Below are 21,381 nucleotides of genomic sequence, written 5' to 3' on the forward strand. Positions count from 1 at the left end.
CAAGAAACTTTTTATAAAGTTTAAAATTTTTTTTAAAAAATTATATATTTTTTTGACATGTATCTTGTGCGCACGAGAAACGTTTTATAAAGTTAAAAAAAAAAATTTTTTTAATTATAATTTCTTTTTTTTTACATGTATCTCGTGCGCACGAGAAACTTTTTATAAAGTAAAAAAAAAATTTTTTTTTGACATCTCGTGCACACGAGAAACTTTATAAAGTTAAAAAAAAAATTTAAAAATTTTTTGACATGTATCTCGTGCGCACAACAAAGTTTGTCATGCACACGAGATACATGTCTAAAAAAAAAAAATGATAAATGTTTTTTTTCAATTTTTTATAACTTTATAAAAAGTTTCTCGTGCGCACGAGATACATGTCTAAAAAAATAAAAATAATTACAAATTTTTTCCCCCCCTATGTCCCTTTAGGGGCTTCGTAATATTGTGTACGGTCACGCCCAATTTGTTTCTCTTTTTTAGACTAAAAAATGAATTGTCAGGGTGAGGCACAACACGGATGTCTAAAACACATTTACAAAATGTAAAAAAAAAAAAAAATTAGACCGCAAATCCTTGAAAGCGAGCTTCAGAACCGCAATCCTGTGTCCATGCGAGGCCGTCCAATCGCCAAGCGGCCCCGAAAAGCGAGCTCCCGCCTACTTCAGGCGCTCGATGAGTGCGCGCGGCAGTCCCATGGCGAGCAGCTGCGGCGTGGAGAGCTGCGCCACGTGAGGCCGCGACTTCAGCAGTCTCTCCCAGGCCAGTTCCAGCAGGCTGGGCACCACCAGCCACACTTTGTACAGCGAGCCCGTCCTCCGATTGCCCGACATGTTGACCACGCCTCCGTGGACGTACATGCACCCCGCCTAGGACGCAACAACTTAGTGGGGGTTCTTAGCCAAGTGACACAATGTTACAACACCACTGAAGTTGTCACCTTGTGTAAATGGTCAATAAAAAGAGAATACAACAAATCCTTTTCAACTTATATTCAATTGAATAGACTGCAAAGACAAGATATTTCATGTTCCCACTGGTAAACTTTGTTATTTTTTGCAAATATTAGCTCATTTGGAATTTGATGCCTGCGACATGTTTCAAAAAAGCTGGCACAAGTGGCAAAAAAGACTTGAGAAAGTTGAGGAATGCTCATCAAACACTTATTTGGAACATCCCACAGGTGAACAGGCGAATTGGGAACAGGTGGGTGCCATGATTGGGTATAAAAGCAGCTTCCATGAAATGCTCAGTCGTTCACAAACAAGGACGGGGCGAGGGTCACCACTTTGTCAACAAATGCCTGAGCAAATTGTTTAAGAACAACATTTCTCAACCAGCTATTGCAAGGAATTTAGGGATTTCACCATCTACGCTCCGATATATCATTAAAAAGGTTCAGAAAATCTGGAGAAATCACTGCACGTAAGCCATGATATTACGGACCTTGGATCCCTCAGGCGGTACTGCATCAAAAAGCGACATCAGTGCGTAAAGGATATCACCACATGGGCTCAGGAACACTTCAGAATACCACTGTCAGTAACTACCGTTGGTCGCTACACCTGTAAGTGCAAGTTAAAACTCTACTATGCAAAGCCAAAGCCGTTTATCAACAACACCCAGAAACGCCGTCGGCTTCGCTGGGCCCGAGCTCATCTAAGATGGACTGATGCAAAGTGGAAAAGTGTTCTGTGGTCTGACGAGTCCACACTTCAAATTGTTTTTGGAAACTGTGGACGGAACCAAGAGGAAAAGAACCATCCGGACTGTTCTAGGCGCAAAGTGTAAAAGCCAGCATGTGTGATGGTATGGGGGTGTATTAGTGCCCAAGGCATGGGTAACTTACACATCTGTGAAGGCACCATTAATGCTGAAAGGTACATACAGGTTTTGGCGCAACATATGTAGTCATCCAAGCAACGTTATCATGGACGCCCCTGCTTATTTCAGCAAGACAATGCCAATGTGTGGTGCATTATGAAGGGTAAAATATGAGAAGGGAGACTGTTGAACAACTTAAGCTGTACATCAAGCAAGAATTCCACTTCAAAAATGTGTCTCCTCAGTTCCCAAACCTTTACTGAGTGTTGTTAAAAGGAAAGGCCATGTAACACAGTGGTAAAAATGCCCCCGTGACAACTTTTTTGCAATGTGTTGCTGCCATTAAATTCTAAGTTCATGATTATTTGCCAAAAAAAAGTGTGAACATGAAATATCTTGTCTTTGCAGTCTATTCAATTGAATATAAGGATTTGCAAATCGTTGTATTCTCTTTTTATTTACGAATTTACACAACGTGACAACTTCGCCGGTTTTGGGTTTTTGTATGTACTGACCGGCGTCACGGCGGCGCAGTGGAAGTAGGAGGGCTCCGGCATGACGGCGGGCAGCTTGGTCCACTGAAAAAGGCGGAGGTTGAGCTTCCACAAGTCGGGCATGATCAGCTGACCGTCGTAGCCGCCGCATATAAACACCTCTGGGAGGCACAAAAGGAACATGTGACGTTCCAAAACGTGCCAGGCGGCGTGTTGAGGCGCGCTTACCATCTCGGACCTGCACGCAGCTGTGGCAGCGGCGGGCAGCAGGATATCCTGTCACATGATGAAAAGAGCGGCAATAAGCATCACTCCCACCCGTCAGTCAGCAAGTGGTGCGGCACTAACCTATTTTCTCGTGGGGTTTGGTGACGATTTCCTCCCAGTAGTTCGTCTCCAAGTTATAGGCGTGAATCTGAAGAAGACGACGTACATCAAAGAAGGAACTCATTCACGGCACACGTGGCATCTGTAAAGCTGCCGTGTGTGCAGTTTATGTTTACGTCCAAATAGGATTAACCAGCGCTTAAAAGGGTCTGTTTACAACGTTTACACATAACTAAAGTCAACTTTGTTGTCAATTATTCACGTGTACAAGACGTACAAGGAATGGAAAATACGTTTTCAGCACGGTCCCACTAAGGCTGTACTCCCGGCAAAAAACCTCAATAGCCATAGCACACATAAACAAGTTACAAAGAAGCCACAAGACTTGCAACAGAGGTGAGGGAGTGGCTTCTACAGATGCAGGCTGTGTGTGTGTGTGTGTGTATATGCCCATTGTCCAGGGTGTAGTGTTGTGTCTATAGGCCTGGAGTCGCCCTGCAGGCGTTACTAGCAAAGTTCAACTCCCGGGTGTTGTTGAATGAGGGAGGGAGGGAGGTCAGGGCGGCTATGTACTACGTATAGTACCGTTTTTGATTAATTAGTACAGCACTACTGGTATAACGTACAACCCTACTCCAGACACAAATGAATCTAACGTTTCACACCTAGTACTAAGAAGTCTGAATAGTTGCTAAATGTAGCAACGCTGATCACTCTTGCTGCGTCTTTTTATTCTCTGGCAGACCAAGTGTGTGTGTGTGTTACCCATTAATTACCATATACTCCCAACTTTGAATAATCAAAAAATGGTCAATATTTCCAAACTTCCCGAGCTTAACTTCCCGTGGGAACTTTACTGGAAAGTTTCCGGAAATTTACCAGAAACTTTCCACCCCATTTGTAACCTTATTCCCCATGAATTCCCATGGACAGTGTCCAACTTTGAGTAATCAAAAAATGGTCAATTTTTCCAAACTTCCGAGCTTAACTTCCCGTGGGAAATTTACCGGAAAGTTTCCGGAAATTTACCGAAAACTTTCCACCCCTTTGCAAGCCTATTCCCCATGAATTCCCATGGACGCTGTCCAACTTTGAATAATCAAAAAATGGTCAATATTTCCAAACTTCCCGAGCTTAACTTCCCGTGGGAAATTTACTGGAAAGTTTCCGAAAATTTACCGGAAAGTTTCCAGAAATTAACTGGAAACTTTCCACCCCATTTGTAACCTTATTCCCCATTAATTCCCATGGACGGTGTCCAACTTTGAATAATCAAAAAATGGTCAAAATTTCCAAACTTCCCGAGCTTAACTTCCCGTGATAAATTTCCTTAAAGTTTCCGGACATTTTTCACCCCTTTGCAACCCTATTCCCCATGATTTCCCATGGACAGTGTCCAACTTTGAATAATCAAAAAATGGTCAATATTTCCAAACTTCCCGAGCTTTACTTCCCGTGGGAAATTTACTGGAAAGTTTCCGGAAATTTACTGGAAAGTTTCCGGAAATTTACCGGAAACTTTCCAGTAAGTTTCCGGAAATTTACTGGAAAGTTTCCGGAAATTTACCGGAAACTTTCCACCCCATTTGTAACCTTATTCCTCATGAATTCCCATGGACGGTGTCCAGCTTTGAATAATCAAAAAATGGTCAATATTGCCAAACTTCCCGAGCTTAACTTCCTGTGGGAAATTTACTGGAAAGTTTCCGGAAATTTACCGGAAACTTTCCACTCCATTTGTTACCTTATTCCCCATGAATTACCATTGACCGTGTCCAACTTTGAATAATCAAAAAATGGTCAATATTTCCAAACTTCCCGAGCTTAACTTCCCGTGGGAAATTTACTGGAAAGTTTCCGAAAATTTACCGGAAAGTTTCCAGAAATTAACTGGAAACTTTCCACCCCATTTGTAACCTTATTCCCCATTAATTCCCATGGACGGTGTCCAACTTTGAATAATCAAAAAATGGTCAATATTTCCAAACTTCCCGAGCTTAACTTCCCGTGATAAATTTCCTTAAAGTTTCCGGAAATTTTTCACCCCTTTGCAACCCTATTCCCCATGATTTCCCATGGACAGTGTCCAACTTTGAATAATCAAAAAATGGTCAATATTTCCAAACTTCCCGAGCTTTACTTCCCGTGGGAAATTTACTGGAAAGTTTCCGGAAATTTACTGGAAAGTTTCCGGAAATTTACCGGAAACTTTCCAGTAAGTTTCCGGAAATTTACTGGAAAGTTTCCGGAAATTTACCGGAAACTTTCCACCCCATTTGTAACCTTATTCCTCATGAATTCCCATGGACGGTGTCCAACTTTGAGTAATCAAAAAATGGTCAATATTTCCAAACTTCCCGAGCTTAACTTCCCGTGGGAAATTTACCGGAAAGTTTCCGGAAATTTACCGGAAACTTTCCACCCCATTTGTAACCTTATTCCCCATGAATTACCATGGACAGTGTCCAACTTTGAATAATCAAAAAATGGTCAATATTTCCAAACTTCCCGTGCTTAACTTCCCGCGGGAAATTTACCGGAAAGTTTCCGGAAATTTACCGGAAACTTTCCACCCTTAGTGTTACGATGCATACGCCATCTAACAGGTCCCATTGACTGAACGCACGGGACACACAGAGCATTACATCACCATCAGCCCTCTTACCTTGTCCAAGCGATATGACGACCAGGAGGTCCCGCCTCCTAAAATGTATATCCTCCTTCCGTCGTGTGCCAGCTCGTGTCTGTACCTGAGATTGACGACACGCTCGGTTGAATATCTCTCGTATTCTCTTTCCAAAATTCTCTTTCAGCCTGACCGCTCCTCGGGGAGATCCGTGGGTGCGTTGTTGGGCTTGAGGTGGGTCCATTCTTCTGTGGTGAGGTCTAGCCTGTGCAGGTCGGTGCTGTAAAGGTAGCCCGTGGTCCCCCCGAAGACGTACAGGTAGCCATTTATAATCGCCATGGCCTGCAACGGGACGAGAGAGGTGGATTGTGGCGCTCCGCCAAGTCCGAGGAGCGCGGACGAGCTACCTGGCCGTAGATCTTGTTGGGCTTGGTCCCTCGGCAGGGGAGCAGCTTCCATTCTTTGTACTGGACGTTGCAAACGTGCACGTCGTTGCCGTTGTTTTCGCCAAAGGGGATCCCGGTGCCGCCAAACACCAGCAGGTTGTTGCCGTGGAAGACGGCTGCGAGGAAAAGGGGTCGTCAGCGTTAGTAACCACAACTCTCCTTGGTGCAGAACTCAGGATAAAGTCGTTTGTACGAGCGTGGAACCACGAGATTGCAATATATTTGTGACGGGGGCGTCATGAGGAATCTAGATGATGTCATCGTCTAATTTCAGGGGAACAAAAGAGGAAAACTGACATAAAAAAGAAGACAATCAAGACTACATTTCCTGCAATTGGGTGCATTTCTACATTATATATGACCTTTAGATGTATTCTCATCTACATGTCCAATGTCATGTACCACTGAATTGTTTTTTACTAACGTTATCATTGAAAAAAGTCATGTATAATTCTATAACATGCATGCAAAGAACCCAATTTTTTGGCAATGCTATTCTGTAGCCACGCCCCCTCGGTTATGAGACTTCCGGTGTTGTGACCTCTGTCGCCTTCAAAGTATACCTTCTCGCCGGCTGCTAATAAACGCTCTAGAGCAGGAGTGTCCAAACTGCAGCCCGCGGGGCGTCTTCAATGTGGCCGGCAAAGTTGTAAAGAGTTTAGTAAACAATGTGATCAGGAGTGGTGTGTCCTTATCATGCATAAATATCCAGTGGTCTGATTACTGCAACTGTATCACCACCTGGTGGCCATTAAATGTAGCATTTGCCTTTAACTGTACTTGCAAGTCTATGATATTACAGCATTTTATTTATTTATTTATATATATATATATATATATATATATATATGTGTGGGGAAAAAAATCACAAGACTACTTCATCTCTACAGGCCTGTTTCATGAGGGGTTCCCTCAATCATCAGGAGATTTTAATGGAAGCATTCACATACCGTGGTTTATATAGGGCACAGAGTGGGTGGGTACAGGCTGGCGTAGGGGCGTGGTGATTGGCTCATGTGTTACCTAGGAGGTGTTTCCGTCTGTGGCGGCATGCTGATACAATTTCGCTGCGCTTGTTGAGGGATGACAGGTCTGGACGGTATATAATAAACAGTTTCTCTTTCAAGCATAGGTTGCATCTTTTATTACCACTATTGTAAGGTGTGCTGGATGCAAGAATTTCCATTAAAATCTCCTGATGATTGAGGGAACCCCTCATGAAACAGGCCTGTAGAGATGAAGTAGTCTTGTGATTTTTTTCCCCACACATACATATATTGTGCTCTACTACGGTATCGAGCACTATTTTTTGGATAACCTTAAGACATATATATATATATATATATATATATATATATATATATATATATATATATATATATATATATATATTTGGTGGACAAAATGAGACAAATAAGTGGCATCAAACACGTCTTTCCGTGGCAGCGTCGGATTAAGTTGTACATGTAAGCAAACTGTTGAGTCACAGTCCACACAACTACGGTGAGTTCAAGGACCGCTGAAATTAGTAGGACAAAACGGCGCTTGCCAAATACTCTCATCAGTGAAGAATAAACACAAACATATTAAACAGTGGGCTTTCTAACAATTAGGAAGGTTTGTGTCATATTTGTCCTTCTACAGAAACCATATTACAACATAATATTTATAGAAATATAAAATATTTTTCTCCCCATTTTTTTCCCCATTTCCATACATTTTTTTGAAAAAGCTCCATGGAGCCACCAGGGCGCCGCTCAAGAGCCGCATGTGGCTCTAGAGCCGCGGTTTGCTGACCCCCGTTTTAGTCAGACAATATTTTCGGTATACTGGATGGAACTTTTTTTTTTTTAGGTCAAATTTCCATCCAGTATACTGAAAACATTGTCTGACTTTAAAGAACATTTGAAAAGAAGTCAAGTGGGACAGTCAACGACTGAAGACGGCTTTATTTTCTGAGTTTCCGTCGTGCACCGTAACATAAGGTTATTTTTGGTATCTTCTCTCGTTTTTTTATTCATTTATATTATGTTTATAAAGTTGGCAGTGTTTTAGCTACTTCTAAATCACTAATCCTGGCCTCCATGGCGACGAATAAAGTAAGTTTCTTACAAGTATCATTATCACTGGTGGACGAGGAATAGCTAAACATGCTTCACTACACACCGTAGGAGGATACAATAGCTCACCGGCGTCACAATGTAAACAAATACAATCGGTGGATCTACACCTGACATCCACTGTAATGATAACAAGTACAGGAGCGTATCTAGTCGATACTACCGTATTTTCCGCACTATAAGGCGCACCTAAAAACCACACATTTTCTCAAAAGCTGACAGTGCGCCTTATAACCCGGTGCGCTTTATATATGGATAAATATTAAGATTCATTTTCATAAAGTTTCGGTCTCGCAACTTCGGTAAACAGCCGCCATCTTTTTTCCCGGTAGAACAGGAAGCGCTTCTTCTTCTACGCAAGCAACCGCCAAGGTAAGCACCCGCCCCCATAGAACAGGAAGCGCTTCTTCTTCTACTGTAAGCAACCACCCGCCCGCGTAGAAGAAGAAAAAGCGCGCGGATATCACCGTACGTTTCATTTCCTTTGTGTGTTTACATCTGTAAAGACCACAAAATGGCTCCTACTAAGCGACAGGGATCCGGTTCATGAAAAGACGCAATCTCTCCATCCGCACACGGATTACTATTTCACAGCAACTGATATTCCTGTGAACCGCACTGTGGATACAACGGGAGCACGTACGGTGAATATTCGCACCACGGGGAATGAGAAGTCATCCTTCACTGTGGTTCTAGCTTGCCATGCTAATGGCCAGAAACTTCCACCCATGGTGATATTCAAAAGGAAGACCTTGCCAAAAGAGACCTTTCCAGCCGGCGTCATCATAAAAGCTAACTCGAAGGGATTGATGAAGAAAAGATGAGCGAGTGGTTAAGGTAAGTTTAAGTTTACGCGAAGAGGCCGGGTGGCTTTTTTCACGCAGCTCTGTCCATGTTGATATACGATTCCATGCGCGCCCACATCACGCTGGTTTTAATATATTATTAAAGTTTGACTGACCTATCTGACTGTTTTTTTGACATTCCTTTAGCGCAGTTAGATGCGGCTTACAACACGGGGCGGCTTATAGGTGGACAAAGTTTTGAAATATGCCGTTCATTGAAGGCGCGGCTTATAACCCAGGGCGCCTTATGGTGCGGAAAATACGGTAAATTGCAATAATAAACATATGTTTCATGTACACTAAGATTTTTTATTAAAATAAAGCCAATAATGACATTTTTTGTGGTGCCCTTTATTTAGAAAAGTATTGAAATACATTTTGGTACCGGTACCAAAATATTGGTATCGGGACAACACTAGTATGTTATGTCTGTGCATATAACATACCTGCCAACTACTCCGGTTTTCCCGTAATTCGTACGGTTTTCATCAACCTATTCCGGGTTACGGTTGCAGTGATAAAAAATAAGTTTTTTCATTAATTAAAAAAAAAAAAAGGGTGAAAACTACGCGAATTGCACCTTGTGCAGACAAGATTTTTCGATCGGACACGGAGGAATTAGCGATGTAAAAGACCACGTTGGGACAAAAAAACACAAGTCTAATGCCGTTGCTAGCGATACAAGTGGAAAACTTTCAACGTTTTTCGTCGCCCAAACAGATTCTTTGGATGTGATAAATGCCGAAGTTTTATTTACGGAGGCAATAATTGAGCATGGACTTCCAATCGCACTGGCTGATCACATGGGACAGTTAAATGTTTGTAATGCAACCTTTAAAAATCATTACGCGGTGATCGCGGTCCCAAAAATAAACTTTTCTTGCATGATAATGTCCAGAAAAATTCGCTTTATATTACTATAGAGTCCTTTTAACGAATGAGTTTGATGGTTTATCACAAACCTTAAATGAAAGAAGTCCTTTGTTCTCCTGCAGCATGCATGCGCTTTGGCCTTGCTTCGTGTTTGGTGCGCAATCCTGTCGGCTGTATTTCACAGCACGACATACTGTTAAAAGTGTTTATACTATTTATGCTTTCAAGTCCAAGTTGAAGAAATCTTGTTAAATGTTGACAGCATAACTACCAAAATACAGAAGTATGTCCTTAATATTTTTGCAGTGCTATTTCTGTTGAAAAGTTAAAATGATTACATTAGAGATGTGATGTGCCACTTTTCAAGTGTCTGATGGCTTAAATTAATTTTCATTAATTTTTCATATTTTGAATTCTTTTGAAAGGCTTACAAAAAAACTACATTTGAATTGTAATTCCATGCTATTGACAGGACTATTAATTTTAATGAAGTTAGCTTACCATGTTTACAGTATGATAATTGTGATAGAAATGTGAATTTTAGGCACAGAATATTTTTTACAATTGAACAAGGCAGTAGATTATACAAGCTTGGACAGAAAGTTAATAATACACCAATTTTTTTTTTTAATGGAATTGTTTAGTACTGTTTTACCATTTGTTTACTGTAAAAAGTGTTTATACTGTTTATACTTTCAATTAACAAATTGAAGTCTTGTGAAAGGTTGACAGGATAACTGGCATTGACTGTCAAAATAATTTCAAACTATTGAAGTTAGCTTACAGAATAAACATGCCAATCAACCCATATGATTTTTGCTGTAATATTTTTGTTTTGAAAAGTCACTGTGACTGATAGAAAAGTGATGGTTTTAGCAACATTTTAACCTGTCTGAATGCTAATAATCATTTTGCGTCGGGGGGCGAAGCCCTGAACCCTCCACCAGGACTTTGTCCTGGACCTACGGGGGCCTGCGGCCCTTGGACCCTGGCTACTAGGTTTTTCTGATTTCAAAAGTTGGCAGGTATGATATAAGAATGATCTTTATTTTGTGTAAATAAACGTTTTCAAAAGAGTGCGTAGTCATTTTCCGCACAGAATTTTCATATCAATGCCAACTTTTGTGGTGAAGGTGAACTACGTTTGTTTTGTGAGCCACAACCTTTATAACTCAGGTCCGAGGTGCGTTCAGAAGCCGAAATGTCACGCATTACGCCACCTAAGAGGTCACTCCATTTGTCGCACTACTAAAAGGAGTCGAGGGGAAACGTAGAAAGCCAAACTTACCTGACATGGAAGCGAGCTCGGTAGGAATGTAGCCCTCCGTCTGAACGCGGTGCCAGGTGGCTGTGGCCAAGTGGAACCTCCAAAGCTCCCTGAAGAGTGGGTAGTCCTCATTGTCCGCCCCGCCCGCCTCCTCGAAGTCCGGGTTGTAGCCGCCAAACACGTAGAGGTTGGTGCTGTCCGCCACACAGCGGTGGCCACTGCGAGCGGAGGGCACGCACGGTCCTGGAGGAGGGACAACAATCTTTACCCTCCCTTCTTTTCATCGCGTAAAAAGAAACCACTCGCCTTCTCTCAGGAACCTGTTGGGAATACGCAAGTTGGGCGAGGCCTGGGAAAAGATGCGGCGAGCCTGGAGCCAGCGTCCTCGCTTTTTGAAACCTGCAAGATGGACACAACGTTAGGTGGGAGAGAATAGTCCACGCTCTTCAGGAAAAGACAGTTTTGTCAGAAAAAGGAGATGTGGGTATTGATACAGTACACACGTTTGGCAAGATCATTTTATTGACCATGATTAGAATCACAATAATAGACAGGACTAAAATGATCCATATCGTGATCTACAATTTTTCCCCATATCACCCATAACTACTGGTGCAACATTTTGGCAAGAAAAAATATATAAATTTTTCTGCCATTTTCGGGTTTTGTCGGGACTCCTGATGAGGTTTTAAACGCGGCCCAGAAGATCCATTCATGTCCTCTTACATCTCTAGAGGACCTGTAAGAGACACTGCAACAGGAGAGCAAACAGCATCCTCAGGGACTCATCCCACCCAGGTCACCACTGGCTTGAACTCTTGCCCTCAGGGAGGCGCTATAAGAGCATCAAAGCAAGGACAAATATATACACTACTGGTATAACATTTTGGCAAAAAAATATTTCCGAAAAATATACATTTTCTGCAATTTTCGGGTTTTGTCGGGACTCCTGATGAGGTTTTGAGACGGTGAAAAGCGCTTTATAAATAAAATTGACTTTCTTACTTACTTACCTACCGTATTTTCCGCACTATAAGGCGCACCGGATTATTAGCCGCACCTTCTATGAATTACATATTTCATAATTTTGTCCACCAATAAGCCGCCCCGGACTAAAAGCCGCGCCTACGCTGCGCTAAAGTGAATGTCAAAAAAACGCTGCGCTAAAGTGAATGTCAAAAAAACAGTCAGATAGTTCAGTCAAACTTTAATAATATATTGAAAACCAGCGTTCTAACAACTCTGTCCCAAAATGTACGCAAATGTGCAATCACAAACATAGTAAAATTCAAAATGGTGTAGAGCAATAAATAGCAACATAATGTTGCTCGAACGTTAATGTCACAACACACAAAATAAACATAGCGCTCACCTTCTGAAGTTATTCTTCATTCGTAAATCCTTCGAATTCTTCGTCTTCGGTGTCCGAATTGAAAAGTTGCGCAAGCGTGGGATCCAAAAATGGCCGGCTCCGCCTCGTCGAAGTCATCGGATTCAGTGTCGCTGTTGTTGTGCAGCAGTTCTGTGAATCCTGCCTTCCGGAAAGCTCGGACCACAGTTGTGACCGAAACTATCTGCCCAGGCATTTACGATCCACTGGCAGATGTTGGCGTATGTCGACCGGCGCTATCTGCCCGTCTTAGTGAAGGTGTGTTCGCCTTCGGAGCTGTGTGAAAAAAGCCACCCGGCCTCTTCGCGTAAACTTCCCTTAACCACTCGCTCATCTTTTCTTCATCCATCCATCCCTTCGAGTTAGCTTTTATGATGACGCCGGCTGGAAAGGTCTCTTTTGGCAAGGTCTTCCTTTTGAATATCACCATGGGAGGAAGTTTCTGGCCATTAGCATGGCAAGCTAGAACCACAGTGAAGGACGACTGTGGTGCGAATATTCACCGTACGTGCTCCCGTTCCACAGGAATATCAGTTGCTGTGAAATACGGTAGTAATCCGTGTGCGGATGGAGAGATTGCGTCTTTTTATGAACCGGATCCTTGTCCTTTGTAGGAGCCATTTTGTGGTCTTTACAGATGTAAACAGGAAATGAAACGTACGGTGATATCCGCGCGTTTTTTCTTCTTCTTCCGGGGGCGGGTGGTTGCTTAAAGCGCTTCCTGTTCTATGGGGGCGGGTGCTTTCCTTGGCGGTTGCTTGCGTAGAAGAAGAAGCGCTTCCTGTTCTACCGGGAAAAAAGATGGCGGCTGTTTACCGAAGTTGCGAGATCGAAACTTTATGAAAATTAATCGTAATAAAGCGCACCGGGTTATAAGGCGCACTGTTAGCTTTTGAGAAAATTTGTGGTTTTTAGGTGCGCCTTATAGTGCGGAAAATACGGTACTTACTGCTAGTGTCGATACGATACCAATACTACACAGGTATCGATATCTGGATCGATCCGCCCAGCTTTTGTTGCTATTGTTGTTGGCTATACCAAATCTATTTGTGTATTTCACTTGCAAATAAAGTGAGAAAACAGGTAAGTAGTCATGTATGTTGTTAAATTGTTCATAGAACTGAAAGCGTACCATAGCTATAACGTGGTATATCGTTATCGTGATATAAAATGATCCATATCGTGATATACACTACTGGTATGACATTTTGGCAAGAAAAAGTTGTCAAAAAATATAAATTTTCTGCCATTTTCGGGTTTTGTCGGGACTCCTGGTGAGGTTTTAAACGCGGCCCAGAAGATCTATTCATGTCCTCTTACATCTCCAGAGGACCTGTAAGAGACACTGCAACAGGAAGGCAAACAGCATCCTCAGGGACTCATCCCACCCAGGTCACCACTGGCTTGAACTCTTGCCCTCAGGGAGGCGCTATAAGAGCATCAAAGCAAGGACAAATAAACTGAAAAACAGTTTCTATCCTAGAGCTGTTATTGCCCTAAACTCTGCACTTACCTGAACACTCACCACTTTATTACTTGCTTACCTCTAATAGAGATCTACTGTGCAATATGTTTTTAATTTTTTTTAAACATTTTATTGTGTTTTTAAATTTTAAATTGTTTTATTATTGTTGTTGTCTTAAGACTATTTTATGTAGGTTTGTTTTAAAAGCACTGAGCTGGATTGCTGTCCAATTTTGTTGTTTCCATACAATGACAATAAAGGTATTCTCATTCTGAGACGGTGAAAAGCGCTTTATAAATAAAATTTTCTTTCTTACTTACTTACTACTAGTGTCGATCCGATACCAATACTACACAGGTATCGATACCTGGATCGATCCGCCCAGCTTTTGTTGCTATTGTTGTTGGCTATACCAAACCTATTTGTTTATTTCACTTGCAAATAAAGTGAGAAAACAGGTAAGTGGTCATGTATGTTGTTAAATTGTTCATAGAACTGAAAGCGTACCATAGCTATAACGTGGTATATCGTTATCGTGATATAAAATTATCCATATCGTGATATATTCTACTGGTACGACATTTTGGCAAAAAAAATGTTTCCGAAAAATATACATTTTCTGCAATTTTCGGGGCTCCTGATGAGGTTTTGAGACGGTGAAAAGCGCTTTACAAATAAAATTTACTTTCTTACTTACTACTAGTGTGGATACGATACCGATACTACACAGGTATCAATACCTGGATCGATCCGCCCAGCTTTTGTTGCTATTGTTGTTGGCTATACCAAATCTATTTGTCTATTTCACTTGCAAATAAAGTGAGAAAACAGGTAAGTAGTCATGTATGTTGTTAAATTGTTCATAGAACTGAAAGCGTACCATAGCTATAACGTGGTATATCGTTATCGTGATATAAAATTATCCCTATCGTGATATATACTACTGGTACGACATTTTGGCAAAAAAATGTTACCAAAAAATATACATTTTCTGCAATTTTCGGGGCTCCTGATGAGGTTTTGAGACGGTGAAAAGCGCTTTATAAATAAAATTGACTTTCTTACTTACTTACCTACTTACTGCTAGTGTCGATACGATACCAATACTACACAGGTATCGATACCTGGATCCATCCGCCCAGCTTTTGTTGCTATTGTTGTTGGCTATACCAAATCTATTTGTTTATTTCACTTGCAAATAAAGTGAGAAAACAGGTAAGTAGTCATGTATGTTGTTAAATTGTTCATAGAACTGAAAGCGTACCATAGCTATAACATGGTATATCGTTATCGTGATATAAAATTATCCATATCGTGATATATACTACTGGTATGACATTTTGGCAAAAAAATGTTTCCAAAAAATATACATTTTCTGCAATTTTCGAGGCTCCTGATGAGGTTTTGAGACGGTGAAAAGCGCTTTATAAATAAAATTGACTTTCTTACTTACTTACCTACTTACTGTTGTGTCAATACGATACCAATACTACACAGGTATTGATACCTGGATCCATACCCCCAGCTTTTGTTGCTATTGTTGTTGGCTATACCAAATCTATTTGTGTATTTCACTTGCAAATAAAGTGAGAAAACAGGTAAGTGGTCATGTATGTTGTTAAATTGTTCATAGAACTGAAAGCGTACCATAGCTATAACGTGGCATATCGTATATTGTGATATAAAATTATCCATATCGTGATATACACTACTGGTACGACATTTTGGCAAGAAAAAGTTGGAAAAAATATAAATTTTTCTGCCATTTTCGGGTTTTGTCGGGACTCCTGATGAGGTTCTAAACGCGGCCCAGAAGATCCATTCATGTCCTCTTACATCTCTAGAGGACCTGTAAGAGACACTGCAACAGGAGAGCAAACAGCATCCTCAGGGACTCATCCCACCCAGGTCACCACTGGCCTGAACTCTTGCCCTCAGGGAGGCGCTATAAGAGCATCAAAGCAAGGACAAATATATACACTACTGGTATAACATTTTGGCAAAAAAATGTTTCCGAAAAATATTCATTTTCTGCAAATTTCGGGTTTTGTCGGGGCTCCTGATGAGGTTTTGAGACGGTGAAAAGCGCTTTATAAATAAAATTGACTTTCTTACTTACTTACCTACTTACCGTACTGTTGTGTAGATACGATACCAATACCACACAGGTATCGATATCTGGATCAATCCGCGCAGCTATTGTTGTTGGCTATACCAAATCTATTTGTGTATTTCACTTGCAAATAAAGTGAGAAAACAGGTAAGTGGTCATGTATGTTGTTAAATTGTTCATAGAACTGAAAGCGTACCATAGCTATAACGTGGTATATCGTTATCGTGATATAAAATGATCCATATCGTGATATATACTACTGGTATGACATTTTGGCAAAAAAATGTTTCCGAAAAATATACATTTTCTGCAATTTTCGGGGCTCCTGATGAGGTTTTGAGACGGTGAAAAGCGCTTTACAAATAAAATTGACTTTCTTACTTACTTACTATTAGTGTCGATACGATACCAATACTACACAGGTATCGATATCTGGATCGATCCGCCCAGCTTTTGTTGCTATTGTTGTTGGCTATACCAAATCTATTTGTGTATTTCACTTGCAAATACAGTGAGAAAACAGGTAAGTGGTCATGTATGTTGTTAAATTGTTCATAGAACTGAAAGCGTACCATAGCTATAACGTGGTGTATCGTATATCGTGATATAAAATGATCCATATCGTGATATACACTACTGGTACAACATTTTGGCAAGAAAAAGTTGTCAAAAAATATAAATTTTTCTGCCATTTTCGGGTTTTGTCGGGACTCCTGATGAGGTTTTAAACGCGGCCCAGAAGACCTATTCATGTCAGTCCACCCCAGGGCAGCTGTGGCTATGAAAGTAGCTTACCACCACCAGGTGTGAATGTTTGATGGGTTCTACATGTAAAGCGACTTTGGGTACTTAGAAAAGCGCTATATAAATCCCAGTTATTATTATTATTATTATTATGTCTTCTTACATCTCTAGAGGACCTGTAAGAGACACTGCAACAGGAGAGCAAACAGCATCCTCAGGGACTCATCCCACCCAGGTCACCACTGGCCTGAACTCTTGCCCTCAGGGAGGCGCTATAAGAGCATCAAAGCAAGGACAAATAGACTGAAAAACAGTTTCTATCCTAGAGGTTTTGAGACGGTGAAAAGCGCTTTATAAATAACATTGACTTTCTTACTTGCTACTAGTGTGGATACGATACCAATACTACACAGGTATCGATATCTGGATCAATCCGCACAGCTATTGTTGTTGGCTATACCAAATCTATTTGTGTATTTCACTTGCAAATAAAGTGAGAAAACAGGTAAGTGGTCATGTATGTTGTTAAATTGTTCATAGAACTGAAAGCGTACCATAGCTATAACGTACGATATCGTTATCGTGATATTTTCCCATATCGCCCAGCACTACTGGCACGACATTTTGGCAAGAAAAAGTTTTCGAAAAATATACATTTTCGGGGCTCCTGATGAGGTTTTGAGACGGTGAAAAGCGCTTTATAAATAAAATTGACTTTCTTACTTACTACTAGTGTCGACACGATACCAATACTACACAGGTATCGATATCTGGATCGATCCGCCCAGCTGTTCCATCAATATATCCTGCCCTCTCAAAGACAATGATGTTCAATTTTGATTGACTTGAGTAATTCGTTTAAAAAATAATAATAATAATCACAGTAACAAAACAGGTTGGCCCGGATGTAATGAAAGTGAAAGTATTTTGTACAGGAAGTAGAATAATGATGCTAGCTTTCCTAGCATCATTAGCTAGCATCGGCCTGCGTGTTGTTGTTGTTGTTGTTGCATGTTTGGCGCCCAACAAACATGTTAATACACAATACAGAAGTATTATCAAGGTTTAGTTTTAAAAGACAAGAGTGTAGGAAATGTTCGAGCCTACCGAGGCCGACCTCTTTTCTTTACAGACCTGAATCTCGGCCGGGCGGCCACCAGGAGAGTTTCTCAAACTTATTCAGCTGACTGGAGCTTTCGTCGCGTACCGCCGGAGACATTTTCAGCGACGCAGCGCGGCGAGACTTCACTTCCATTTTCTCCCCACCAATTGAATTACACGTCAAAGTAGACGGGAGGGAGAGAAAAAAACATCTTTTTTTTAAACAAATAACAGCTGACTCTTTCACGCCTGCAGCGGCTGTTGTCGCCGCCGCCGTAAATACATGGCCTGGGATTGGTGCGCCGCTGTCACGTGACTAATTCCGACCAATCAAAATGCGAGTCGCTTGGGCTCGCATTCAAGAGCGACACGTTTAAAAAGGCTGGCCTTGTCAGCGAAACAACAACAACAAAATGCTCCCAAAAAAGGCAGTTTTGGTTAGAAATACACCCAATACGTTGCAGGTCCATTTTTGGTTATGGAATAGTTTGCGATATTATTTCGAAGCGGGTTCTAAAAACAAAAGTGGGTGACCCTCCCTTTGTAATCCTTGACAAATAAAGAGTAGACTGCATCCGGAAAGTATTCACAGAGCTTCACTTTTTCCACATTTTGTTCCGTCACAGCTCTTTGCCAAAAGGGAATACATTCATTTTGTCCTCAACATTTTTACACGCAATGACAATGTGAAAAAAACATTTATTTAGAGATGTTTGCAACTGTATTAAAACCATACTTGCCAACCCTCCCGAATTTTCCGGGAGTCTCCCGAAATTCAGCGCCTCTCCCGAAAACCTCCCGTGACAAATATTCTCCCTGGAAGCCACGCCCCCTCCAGCTCCATGCGGACCTGAGTGAGGACAGCCTTTTTTCATGACGGGAGGACAACAGGGTGACAAGAACTAAATCATCCAGACTAGAGATAAATTGTATTATTATGTTTATCTTGCCTAAAAATAAATATATTTATTAATTTAAAAAAATTAATACATTTTTACTATATTTTGCTAAAAACATCAGAATGAAATGTATTTTTCTTTGTATTTTTTCCTGACTCCTTATTACATCCAGCCATAGAATTATACATTAAAATAAACATATTTGAAATAATTGATTTTAAATGATCATAATAATTCATTTAAAATGACCATATTTAATTGTTAAAATAATTGCTTGTTTATCAACAACTTTAGCATTTTATTCATTACATTTTGAAACTCTCAGAAGCCAAGTTTTGTTATATTCCTTAATATTTATTTATGCAAGTTTGAAGTATCAATTATCCAAACACAGTTTTGTTTGCATATTTTCAGGATGTAGATATATATATATATATATATATATATATATATATATATATATATATATATATATATATATATATATGTATGAAATACTTGACTTGGTGAATTATAGCTGTCAATATACTCCTCCCCTCTTAACCACGCCCCCAACCACGCCCCGCCTCACCCCCGGCCACGCCCCCACCGCCCACCTCCCGAAATCGGAGGTCTCAAGGTTGGCAAGTATGATTAAAACTAATAATCGAAGAAATCACACACTTCACTTTTTCCACATTTTGTCAGGTTACAGCCTGTCCTCAAAATTCTCCACAAAATACCTCATAAATTTTGAGGTAGAGATGTCCGATAATATTGGCCGATAAATGCGTTAAAATGTAATATCGGAAATTATCAGTGTTGTTTTTTATTATTATCGGTATCGTTTTTTTTAATTTATTTTTTATTTTTTATTTTTTAATTAAATCAACATAAAAAACACAAGATACACTTACAAATTAGTGCACCAACCCAAAAAACCTACCTCCCCCATTTACACTCATTCCCACAAAAGGGTTGTTTCTTTCTGTTATTAATATTCAGGATCCTACATTATATATTAATATATATCAATACAGTCTGCAAGGGATACAGTCCGTAAGCACACATGATTGGTCCACTAATAGTACTAACCTTTAACACTTAATTTTACTCATTTTCATTCATTACTAGTTTCTATGTAACTGTTTTTATATTGTTTTACATTCTTTTTTATTCAAGAAAATGTTTTTAATTTATTTATCTTATTTTATTTTATTAATTAAAAAAAAAAAGTACCTTATCGTCACTATACCTGGTTGTCCAAATTAGGCATAATAATGTGTTAATTCCACGACTGTATATATCGGTTGATATCGGTATCGGTAATTAAAGAGTTGGACAATATCGGAATATCGGATATCGGCAAAAAGCCATTATCGGACATCCCTACTCATGATAACAATGTGGTTATGTGTTTATTTTTTGTTTTTTTTTAAAATACTTTTGCAATACAAGTAAAACAATAAACTAAGAAACCACATTTGGTTATGTTACAGTTTTATTCCAACATTGAATACATTCATTTTTGTCCTCAAAATTTATAACACAAAACCACGTAATGACAATGTCAAAAAAATGTTTGCAAATGTATCAAAAATAATAATCTAAGAAATCACACACTTCAATTTTTCCACATTTTGTCAGGTTACAACCTGTCCTCAAAATTCTCCACAAAACACCCCATAATAACAATGTGATTTATTTATTTAAAAAATGTTTGCAATTTTTAAAAACAAACAAACAATAAACTAAGAAATCACATGCTTCATTTTTCCACATTTAGTTATGTTACAGTCTTATTCCAAAATTGAATACATTCATTTTTGTCCTCAAAATCTACACACAATACCCCATAATAACAATGTGATTATTTATTTATTTTAAATATTCTTGCAATAAAAAAAACAATAAACAAAAAAAATCACATGCTTAATTTTTTCCACATTTAGTTATGTGACAGTCTTATTTGAATACATTCATTTTTGTCCTCAAAATTCTACACACAATAACCCATAATGACAATGTGAAAAAAATATTTTAGAGATTTTTTCAAATGTATTAAAAATAATAATCTAAGAAATCCCACACTTCACTTTTTCCACATTTTGTCAGGTTACAGCCTGTCCTCAAAATTCTACACATAATACCCCATAGTAACAATGGGATTATTTATTATTTTAAAACATTTTTAAAATATTTTTGCAATTTAAAAAAAAAACAATAAAATAAGAAATCACATGCTTCATTTTTTCCACATTTAGTTATGTTACATTCTTATTGCAAAATTGAATACATTTATTTTTGTCTTCAAAATTCTACACACAATACGCCGTAATTACAATATAAAGAACATTTTAGAGATTTTGCAATTGTAATCTAAGAAATCACACACTTCACTTTTTCCACATTTCGTCAGGTTACAGCCTGTCCTCAAAAGTCTCCACAAAATACCCCATAATAACAATGTGATTGTTTATTTATTTTAAAAATGCTTGCAATTTAAAAAAACAACAATAAACTAAGAAATCACATGCTTAATTTTTCCACATTTAGTTATGTTACAGTCTTATTCCAAAATTGAATACATTCATTTTTGTCCTCAAAATCTACACACAGTACCCCATAATAACAATGTGATTATTTATTTATTTTAAATATTCTTGCAATAAAAAAAACAATAAACAAAAAAAAATCACATGCTTAATTTTTTCCACATTTTGTTATGTGACAGTCTTATTTGAATACATTCATTTTTGTCCTCAAAATTCTACACACAATAACCCATAATGACAATGTGAAAAAAATATTTTAGAGATTTTTGCAAATGTATTAAAAATAATAATCTAAGAAGTCACACACTTCACT

General features: G+C 39.4%; 1 protein-coding gene across 1 annotated transcript; it reads right to left on the reverse strand.

Moving 5' to 3' along the window:
• Window positions 1-421: 421 nt before the first annotated feature.
• Window positions 422-17,929, reverse strand: LOC133571986 (kelch domain-containing protein 10-like). The gene is made up of 10 exons (XM_061924567.2): window positions 17,669-17,929; window positions 11,129-11,221; window positions 10,844-11,065; window positions 5,679-5,833; window positions 5,465-5,613; window positions 5,311-5,395; window positions 2,667-2,733; window positions 2,547-2,594; window positions 2,340-2,479; window positions 422-869 (listed from the first exon to the last, which is right to left on the reverse strand). Exons 1-10 carry the CDS (start codon window positions 17,787-17,789, stop codon window positions 660-662), a joined length of 1,290 nt encoding a protein of 429 aa, XP_061780551.1. The 5' UTR covers window positions 17,790-17,929; the 3' UTR covers window positions 422-659.
• Window positions 17,930-21,381: the final 3,452 nt, after the last annotated feature.

The sequence above is a fragment of the Nerophis lumbriciformis genome, linkage group LG29 (genome assembly GCF_033978685.3).
Source record: "Nerophis lumbriciformis linkage group LG29, RoL_Nlum_v2.1, whole genome shotgun sequence".
NCBI lineage: Eukaryota > Metazoa > Chordata > Actinopteri > Syngnathiformes > Syngnathidae > Nerophis > Nerophis lumbriciformis.

What these genes read in the sequence shown, in the direction of transcription:
- LOC133571986 (XM_061924567.2), bottom strand. Translation starts at nt 17,789, where the DNA reads ATGGAAGTGAAGTCTCGCCGCGCTGCGTCGCTGAAAATGTCTCCGGCG. An exon ending in CGAGCTCGCTTCCATGTCAG is followed by an intron (nt 5,834 to 10,843) that starts GTAAGTTTGGCT and finishes TTTTCCTCGCAG; the next exon opens with CCGTCTTCCACGGCAACAAC. An exon ending in CTGCGTGCAGGTCCGAGATG is followed by an intron (nt 2,480 to 2,546) that starts GTAAGCGCGCCT and finishes TGTGCCTCCCAG; the next exon opens with AGGTGTTTATATGCGGCGGC.